The following is a 10,787-nucleotide window of genomic DNA, read 5'->3' as shown; positions in this document are numbered from 1 at the left end:
TTGTATCAAGTTATATCACGTATCCTTAAAACTACGTACAAATTCAACTCCTATCCGTTTTTCGGGTAAACATATATAATACCCCGTTTGTTAACGTAAATATTAGTACACAAATTGAGTACACAGATATTTTCTCATGACAATTCAAACTTCAACTTTACAAGTCGTTAGACATAGAAGGACAGGAGCAGTGCTATACTCCAAAAAAACCCTTCCGCCGTTCAAGAATGATCCTCCAGTTGAATTCCCAATTTTAGCAGAGAACATTCTCCATTTGAATTCCCAAATTTATCGACAACGTTGAGAAACGTATGTTGTCCCCCTTGGGCTTGAAGAATAACGTGATTACAGAAACTACAGAATTTGTAGCTATTAAATTTAGTAGCGCTGATGATGAATATATGTGTGTTGTTTGATTTCGGGAATGATTATGGATTTCGACAGTTTCATCAAATATTGGATAAAAACTTTCCACCATATTCTCCATACAGAAACTCCAAGAAGTCTTCATATTGCATAGACTAAAGATGCAACGAATTTAAGTGATGAAGTCTTCAAGTTATAGTCCCAAGAAGACATGCTCAATGAGAATGCAAAACGATCTTTTTTTATTCTTTGACACCTAATTACGTTTCATATTCTTGATAGTATTAGTGATTAATTGGTTCTGTTTTGAATTCAATTATATATGAATGTACAGGATCTATACCTTCTTCTGCTTATGTAGCAGTGTTGGAAGCTCACTCTGGTCTAAATTAAGAGGGTAGTAAGAGTTAAGACTACAATCAAGATATATTGTGCTTTTGTGCAAATTTAAGAACATTTTTGCTGTATTTAGAATTTTTTTTTTATTTTTAAATTTGGTTATGTTGGAAAGGATAGTACTCTTGAACGATATTTTATTAGGTCATCACTGATTCAGCCATACAGTTTACGATTTTAAGTAGAATTTTTTTTCTTGCTGAGGACTTTAAATAGATACATAGCGCTTGAAAACAAATATCAAAACTTCCCGTTATATTAAACGGATATTAAATGAGTTTGTTCCTCTTTTTACCTTTTAAGTCTTTCAACATGGTTTATTTAATTGACAATTTAAATCCTTTTTTTTTTTATAACTATCTGGTATGAGGAATCTAATTCATTAGCCCGACTAATTTAAACTCGTATCGGATATGACACGTCTAAGGGAGAAGGCTCCTTATTAAAAATTATCTATTTTCATGAAAAACATCTTTATTTTTTATTTTTTATAAGCATTCGATATTCGAGAAGGAAAAAAAAGCATCGATATTCGGAACAAATTGATGCTTGATATACTTATGCATAAGAGAATAAATGTGAATACAGACATCCCAAAAATTCGCAACACAAAAGAATGACACATTTTATGCTAAAGAAACGATATATTGAGCCTTTGTTAGTTGCTGTCGGTATGGAAACGAATTAGAAACAGCCAGATTTATAACTGGTAATTAAAAAATAGTCACAATTTTAAAAATAATCGAAATGCAACCTCTTTTTTATGTAAAGATAAAATTTGAACAAAAACACCCTTAAAAATCCGTAAACATTTCTTGTAACGACCCGATCGGTCGTTTTGCTTTCTAGATCTCCGTTCTCCTATTTAAGACTCCTCATATGTGCTTTTACTGTTATATGACTTGCGGGGATAGTTGGTTTGGTTTTGGAAGGGTACGGGTTAAATTCAGAACACTTAGTTTCTTAATAGCGGCCTAAGGTGACCAAGTTTGACTTGAGTAAATATTTTGGGTAAACGACCTCGGAACCGAGATTTGATGGTTCTAATAGGTCCGTATGATAATTTTAGACTTGGGCGAGTGTTTGGATCGTGTTTCGGGGGTGATCCGAGAGCTTTTCGACGCTTAATGTTGAAAGTTGGCGCCTTGAATATTTTAGAGTTTCTTTAATTTGGTTTGAAGTAGACTTTGGTGTTATCTTTGTCCGTTTGGGATTCCGAGCCTGGGAATAGGTTCGTATGGTGATTTGTGACTTGTGCGTAAAATTTGGCGTCATTCCGAGTTGTCTATGTATGATTCATCGCGTTCGCAACTGATTGAAGAAGTTTGAAGTTCATAAGTTGATTAATTTGGTTTTAGGGTGTGATTCTTAGTTTCGATTTTTTATGTATTACGAGGTTTCAATCAAGTCCATATTATATTTATGGACTTGATGGTGTATTTGGATGGGATCCCAGGTGGCTCGGGTGAGTTTTGAACCACCCGGAGTTAAGTCCAAAATAGCAAATTTTCTGCTACTGGTTTCCTTCTTCGCGAACGCGGAAGTTGCTTCGTGTTCGCGATGAAGGATTTGGGGCTGAAGTGTTTTTTCTCGTCGCGTTCACGAAGGAATAGGACCTGTGACCTTAACGTTCGCGATGAGAGTCACGCGTTCGCGTAAAAGGGGCTGGGGTCAGCAGGTCGATTTCCCTTCGCGTTCGTGAAAGGCAGGTCGTATTCGTGATACGTGCGTTGGCTGGCTAGCCTTCGCGATCGCGAGGACCTCATCGCGTTCGCGGAGAGGCTTTTGTGGGACTGGGTAATTTGTTTTTCCTTCGCGATCGCGAAAAAGGGATCACTAGGCAGAAGCTTAATAAAAATGTGGACTTAGGCCATTCCTTTTTCATTTTCCACCTCTTGGCCGACTTTGGAGCTCTTTGAGGGGGATTTTTCATCTAGCATTTTAAAGTTACTCATTCCTACCTAATTGAGTTTAATACATAGATTATGAGTAGATTTTAACATAGAAATTGTAGAAATTATGGGATTATGTTGAAAAAGTTAGGATTTGGTAAAAATGAGATTCGACCACGAAAATAATTATGGAATTGAGTAGAAATTATATATTTGAGTTCATAAGGTCATGGGTAACAAATATCTACAAAAATTTTCGGAATCCGGGCACGTGAGCCCGGGGTGACTTATAGGGTCTTTCCAAATTGGGTTGGATAATTACTCTAATAGTAAAAATATGAACTTTTAAGCATATATTGATTAGTTTGTACGACCTTTGGCTAGTTTCGGATTGCTCGGTATCAATTTGAGGCAATTAGTATGGTTGAAGAGACGAGTAGTGAACTTGGAAGCGATGTAAGTATCTTGCCTAATCTTGTAAGAGAGAATTAATCCCGTAGGTATTTAAATTGTTGTTTGCTAATAATTGTGGTTGCTACGTATACACGAAGTGACGAGAGTTCGTACGTAGCTAAAATCATGTTTATGTCCGGGTAGACTTAGGACTTTATCATGCAATATTTATATTATTTGAACCCAACTTGTTAGTTTAATTACTTGAATTAATAATTAAAATTTAATTAGGGATTATGTTAGACCGAGCTTCGATAACTTGAGTTTTGGTGGAATATCCAATTGTTGATAGGAAATTATGCTCCTTTATGTGCATATCATGGTGTTGTAAATGTATGTCCCGTAGTCCGAAGAGTTTCTCTATTCCTATGGATCGGGCCGAATGCCTCGGATATATATAATGAGATGCATTCATGGATCGGGTCGTACGAGTTTGGTAGTGTATGTACACAATTATTATGGATCGATCGTACGACCTCAGCATAACTCGTGCGTGATGTCGCTAGGAGTCCGCTTATAGTTGATATTGCCTTCATGACTTGAGATTTGATGATTACTTGATGGCTCTTATTCGTTGAAACTGGCATGTGATATTTGAGAATTTTAAATTGATATTTTATTAAAAAATCACTTATTTATTGCTTCTTATTTCATTATTACTGTTGTATTTCATGCCTATTTATAATTCTGGTACTTTATATATTGACTACTAGTAAGTATCAATATCAATCTCTTGTCACTATTTCTTCGAGGTTAGACTAGATACTTACTAGGTACGCGTTGTTTTACGTACTCACGCTACACTTCTGCACAAATTGTGCAAGTACTAAGGCGGGTACATTTGGTATCTGTTTGGGCGCGCATCCACATTATCCGGAGGTGTAGTAGTGAGCTGCTTTCCATGCTCCATTCTACAGCACCCGGAATTCCCTCCTTGTTATATTTACTATTTTTTCTATCTATTTTACTTCAGACAGTAGTTATAGGGTTGTATATATTCTACTAGATTGCTCATACACTTGTGACACGAGATTTTAAAAATTTCGATATCTATGATTTTGCCTAACATTATTACCATCTCATTTTCTTTTTTGTCGTATTTATGCGTTATATCATCATAATCTTTTATATTTAGTTTCTTTATTAAATAAAATCTCATGATTTCAAAAATATTAAAATGAATAATTAATTTGATAACTCATCGTCGGCTTGTCTAACGGCGACGTTGGGCGCCATCACAGCCTATAGCGGGTTTTGGGTCGTGACAATGTTGGAGTTCGAATTTTTTACATATAAAATTTCAATATAATATGCTGGAGTTTTAACATAATATGCTGGAAATTTATATGCAGGAGCTCCATAATTCAGCATATTATGCTGGAACTTCCTGTGTATTGGAGTTCCAACATAATATCCTAGAAGTTTATACGCATGTGCTCCATAATCCAGCATATTACGCTGGAACTTTCCACGTTTCAACAAAATAGTGGCTATTTTTAATGACTTTACAAATGCCAGCTATTTTTCAATTACTAGTCCGAAAACTGGCAAGCCCGTACTATTTTTACTAGTATGTACCCATCAATCGAGTAAAATGAGGCTCTAAATGGGCTTTAGAAGGCCATCCAATGGGTCTAACCCATAAAACTCTAAGACGTCGTTTGGTTGGGCTGCAAGTTATCCCAGAATTAATTATCCCGAGATTAGTTATTCCAGTATTGGTATCCCACCTCCCATAGGAATAAAAATAACACTATATTACCGGAATAACTAATCTCGGGATTAGTTATACCATGATTTTTTCCAACCAAACGTGGAATAAACTCATCTCAAATTTAATCACGAAATTAATTATCTATTATCCTTCGTACCAAACAAGCCCTAAGCTATTCAATTTGAATTTATATTTTCTTCTGATTTTGTTAGAGTGGGGCAAATAATGATCATTATTACATTCAAGTTGGCGAAAGCTCTCATTTTTAATAGTTTCAAAATTAAAATAAATTAACCATAGATAATAATTTGTAAATTACGGAAAATTCATCAATTAAATATAAAATTAAAAAGCCAAAATGTTCAAAAAATACTTTGAATCTCCAGAATTGATAGCACAACTGCACAAGTATACATAAATATATACTAGTCTTCAAATTTAAATCATACGAAAAATATATTACATAAGTTATCTTCAGGTATCACAAAGATAATTTCAAAACACATTGTAGTACCAAGAGGTATTGAGCTTTTAGAGTCTCTACTTACACCAGAATGAACCCCACGATGAGTTACTCCACTCTAATTTTTTAAAATATTGATTGTTACTTAGATTATTACATACTTTGCATCTCAAGCTTGATTCGTAGAATTAGTGACAAAATTATTTTCAAAACTTTAAAAAAAACTCAAAAGATTTTAAAAAAGGAAATGGAGAAATTATTTTTCCTATTTCAATAAGAATGACCAGTATCGGACGTATGAGAGTAAAATCATCTGAGTTTCGATGTAAATTTAGATACTTCATTGATTATTTTCTTATTAAAGAAATTACATGTCCCCAAACGTACAATGAATCATAAATTTATAATAAAACCACATCGACAAAATTCATTCATAAACAAGAATGATTTCTTTTGTTCACCAAAGCATTCTTGTTTATGAATGAATTCTTTCAATGTGCTTTTATTATACAATTCTGATTGTCAAGAGTATTAGTATTAGTATTAGTATTGATTGAATCCGCTAGCGCAAAAACAGATTGTCAACAGTATTAATACAAGTTTTGAAAAGATGAATCTACTTAACTAATTGGCCATAATTGTTGAGCCGTTAGTTTCTATCAAACAATTGGCGGAAGGATGAAATCTGCAATTATTGGAATAGCTTAGGGATATTTTTGTTCATTTTAGTAGCACAAGGATGTTTTAATTTGAGGTATAGTTGAAGGATGGTTTTTTAACCATTTTCTTGTATATCTTCTTAACGAGGGGAGTCCTAGAGAAAGAATAAGCTATACTCCATGATTATATGCCTAAGGCCCTAAGCAAACTATTCAAAGTTATACGTATTAAGGAGTGAAAAGGCTAAATGAGTGGACTGGGTGTCTTGATTGCTATCATATACAAAACGAAAGAGTTATTCAAATTAAATTTTACAAACTATGAGGTTATTGAACTTAAGAATTGTATTGTGAAATCTTAGAAAAGAGTGATATACATATAGGGACATTACAGGGCTAACAAGAGTATATTTATTTTTGATTTATATATGATAGGTCATATGTACCCTTGTTATGTTTTGATGATCTAACAAACTTAATGATAAGAACCAGTTAAGGAACCTGATACACATCCTCAAGTACGTAGGAATAACAAGTCTCAAGCTGAAAATGTAAATCAACTTTTCAGAAGTCAAAGAAACAACAAGGGGAACAGATGGACACCAGTTCTCCTAGTGACTGTACCAGTCAACTCTCCAACAGCTGTAAAGTTGCTGCCTGCACACGTAACAGTGCAAAATAGTGCATTAGTCAACTTCATTGGGAATGATCCTGTACCAAACATGCTTGCATCATTCAAGTGATGTCACTAATGTTATATTAACATTAAACCAAAGGCAAAACATTACTTGAACATTTTGAAGAATCTATCAAGCACTCTCTCAAGTGATCAATCAATCTGGCAAGCGATTCTCAAGGGCATCAAGAAAAAAGAATAACATAACAATGGACCAGTTCCATGTATTGAGTTATTACATGTCCTTAGTTGTGTTGCACCTTTGTTAAAGTTCTTTACTTGTAATTCCTACTTAGCTCAGTTAGAAGCATTGTGTAGGAAACCTTTGTAAATCATAAACCCTTGTGTTTGTGTCTTGGCTAGAGTTAGTTGAGTTGTAAGTCTTTGTAATAGAGTTATTACAAAGTGGCTTATAATAGAGTTGTTACAAGTTAGTGAGGGATTAAGAGGTTATTTTCTAGGTTACAATATGTGTAATCTAAAGTTTGCTCAGTAGTAAAGTTGAAATCCTACAAAGGTAGGTCGTGGTTTTTAATCCCGTGAGCTGAGAGTTTTTCACGTAAAACTTCATTGTGTCATTTACTTATTGCAGTGTGCTTGTATTCTGTGGGAATTAATAGAGAACCTGGTTTTCTATAAAGTTTGGTGGACCCTTAGATTCTATCAATTGGTATCAGAGCAGGTTCTTTCTATCAGGCTAACACCTAGAAAGGAACCTCATGGCTGCTTCACCAAACTTTGAAGAAGGTCAATCTACCTACAGGCTACCAAGATTCAATGGCCAATACTATGTATGGTGGAAGACAAAGATGCACGACTTCATCGTGGCTGAAGATTCAGAGCTCTAGGATGTCATCTACCATGGACCCTTCATTCCTACAAAGACCAGTGGTGACCCAGCAGTAACAGTTCCCAAAACAAGAAAAGAATTCAATGATGCTGATCGCAAGGCCATAGAGAAGAACTTTCGTGCAAAAACAATTCTTGTATGTGGTATTAGTCCTGATGAATATAACAGAATTTCAGCATGCAAATCTACTAAAGAGATCTGGGAAGCTCTCCAAACATCTCATGAAGGGACAACCCAAGTTAAGCAATCAAATATTGACATGCTTACCACATAATACGAGCTTTTCATGATGAAAGATGATGAGTCCATCCAGGATGATGAGTTCACTTCTATCATCAATGAGCTTCATTCTTTGGGAAAAATCATTCCAAGGAAAACACTTATCAGGAAAATACTCAGTGTTTTACCCAGTTCCTGGGAAAGCAAAGTAAATGCTATCACAAAGTCAAAGGATCGGCAGACGCTAACCATTGATGAACTTGTTGGTAATCTGAAAACTTATGAAATGAAGAAGAAGAAGGATATGAGAGAAGAGAGCCCAAAAGGGAGAAGAACCTGGTCCTCAAGATAGACAACAATGATTCTGGTGGTGAGGATACTGATATGGCTTACCTGACCAAAAGATTCCAGAAAATAGTTCGCAGAAATGGAGGCATTCCAAAAGGAGGCAGCTCCAGCAAGACAAAAGGTTATGAACTATGTCATAAGTGTGGTAAGCCAGGACATTTCATTAAGGATTATCCTCTCCTCAATCAAGATCAATACAAACACAACACAAACAAAGCAGCTAAGAGGAACCCGGTTCCTGACAAATGTTTCAAGAGGAAAAATGTCGCTGACAATGTTGTGAAACAAGCTCTTGCTGCATGGGGAGACTCTTCCAGCGAATATGAAGAAGATGATGATCAAGGTGACAGCTCCGTGATGGCAGTGGAAAGTGAAGCAGCTAAGTATGACTCCATCTTTTCCTTGATAGCACAGTCTGATGAAATTGAAGATGACGACGATGATGATGAGGTAAACTTTCTAGATGTTCAAAGAAATCTGAAATCCTATTCTCCTAAAAAACTTATGTCCTTGGCAAATATTTTAATTGATGCTTATCACAGTCTTATAAATGATAAAAATGCATTAACTATAGAACTAGGAGAAGTAGAACAGTCAAGAAATGATCTAGTAGTCGTTGTGGTAGATTTAAAGGAAACCATTGAGAGTCTGAAGAAAGAAAAAGATGCCTTAATTGAAAAAATTGCAAACATAGAACATGAGAGAGATGATCTAGTGGTTGTTGTAGTCAATCTAAAAGAGACCATTGAGTGTGTTAAAAAGGAGAAATAAGCTTTAACTGAAAAGGTTGCTAACTTATAACATGAGAGAGATGATCTAGTGGTAGTTGTGGTCGATCTAAAAGAGATCATTGAGTGTGTTAAAAAGGAAAAAGAAGCCTTAACCGAAAAGGTTGCTAACATATAGCATGAGAGAGATGACCTATTAGTAGTGATTGTAGATCTGAAGGATACAATTGAGGAACTAAAAGGAGAAGGTAGGCATGAGATTCTTCAAAAGGGAAAGGAAGTTGCAGATGAAACACATCTTAGGCTTGAAGATGAGCTAAAATCAGTGAAATCTAGTTTGTGTGTTGAACTCAAAAAAATAAATAACTTCAGGAAGAACTAGGTAGAGTCAAGAGTGATCTTTAAAAATCACTCAAGTGGACCTGGTCCTCTGATGCTATCATTACCATGTATACGAGTAATGAGGGAAACAAGCAGGGAATCAGGTTACAAAGGAAAAAAATCTCCTTACAACCCTCATAGTAAGTACGTTACTGTACCTGACAACTAGCTCTGCACTTACTGTGGTAACACTGAGCACTTTAAGGAAACCTGTAAGGCCAAGTTTCAATCTCAACAGAAAAATAAAGTTTTTGCTAAAAAGGTAACGATTGCTAGAGAACCTGGTCCCTCATATTAAAGACGTGTGATGCCTGCTTGGACCAAAAGTACCCTCATTCACCCCTTTCCTCATTACAAGGGACCCGAACTTGTTTGGGTTCCTAAGTCTAACCCTTGATTTCCTTGTGCAGGGAGCAGTGAAGGGGAGTAGCTAACAATGGTACATGGATAGTGGTTGCTCAAAGCACATGACTGGAAGTACAAACGATTTCCTTTCACTAAAGGCCCTGCAAGGAGGGAGTGTATCTTTTGGAAATAGCAAGAAGGGATACATTCTGGGAGTTGGAAGGATTGGGAAGTCTCTCTCTCACTCTATTGAAAATATGTACTATGTGAACGGATTGAAGTACAGCTTGCTGAGTATTTCCCAAATCCGTGACAAGGGAAAAAAAGTGGAATTTGTGTCAAAGATATGCACAGTCACTAATCTTATGACTGGTGAAGTGGTGTTAGTGGCTAAAAGATATAAAAATATCTATGTTACTGATTTTGAGTCCTTGTAGAGAGGTGACCTCAGCTATCTAAGTGCTGTTGATGATGATGCTGAACTATGACACAGATGGCCGGGTCATACAGGTTTTTCGTTGCTGAACAAATTGGTCAAGAAGGACCTGGTTCGTGGTCTACCCAAGTCAAGCTTCAAGGATCACAAGGTGTGTGATGCATGTATAAAAGGAAAGCATGTCAGATCCTCTTTCAAGCCCAAAAGGAAGTTATTACCTCAAGGCCACTTGTTCTTCTTCACATAGATCTATGTGGACCTATGAGGGTGCCAAGCAGAGGAGGAAAGATGTACATCTTCGTTATAGTGGACGACTATTCCAGATTCACCTGGACTCTATTTCTCAGAACCAAGGATGGAACCTTTCAAGTGTTTGCTGCATTTGTCAAGAAGATCCAGGTGAAGATGAGCAATAATGTAGTATGTATCAGATCTGACCATAGGACAGAATTTGATAATGCTAAATTCGACGAGTTCTGTGCTGAAAATGGCATCACTCACAATTTTTTAGCTCCAAGAACACCACAACAAAAATGGTGTTGTAGAGAGGAATAATAAGACTCTTGAAGACATGGCAAGAACAATACTGATTGACAGTGGTATTGTAAAACATTTTTGGGCAAAAGTAGTCAAAACTGCATGCTACTTGATAAACAGGTGCATGATCAGGTCCCTTCTGAACAAAATCCCATATGAATTGCTGAACGGAAGGAAGCCCAAGCTGACACATTTAATGAGCTTTGGATGTAAATGTTTTGTTCTCAACAACGGCAAGGAAGCACTTGGAAAGTTCGATGCTAAAAACGATGAAGGAATCTTTCTGGGTTATTCTTCACAAAGCAAAGCCTACAAAGTATACAA

The 10,787-nt window shown here is 36.0% G+C and overlaps 1 protein-coding gene across 1 annotated transcript; it reads left to right on the top strand.

The window, feature by feature from the left end:
- The first annotated feature begins 9,588 nt into the window (after positions 1-9,588).
- On the top strand, positions 9,589-10,481 carry LOC138904639 (uncharacterized). The gene is made up of 3 exons (XM_070193145.1): positions 9,589-9,870; positions 9,984-10,077; positions 10,174-10,481. The coding sequence occupies exons 1-3, from the start codon at positions 9,589-9,591 to the stop codon at positions 10,479-10,481; spliced, it is 684 nt and encodes a 227-aa protein (XP_070049246.1).
- Positions 10,482-10,787: the final 306 nt, after the last annotated feature.

The sequence above is a fragment of the Nicotiana tomentosiformis genome, chromosome 2, assembly GCF_000390325.3.
Source record: "Nicotiana tomentosiformis chromosome 2, ASM39032v3, whole genome shotgun sequence".
NCBI lineage: Eukaryota > Viridiplantae > Streptophyta > Magnoliopsida > Solanales > Solanaceae > Nicotiana > Nicotiana tomentosiformis.
The sequence above is the reverse complement of the archived record's forward strand: the minus strand, read 5'-3'. Positions and strand labels throughout refer to the sequence as shown.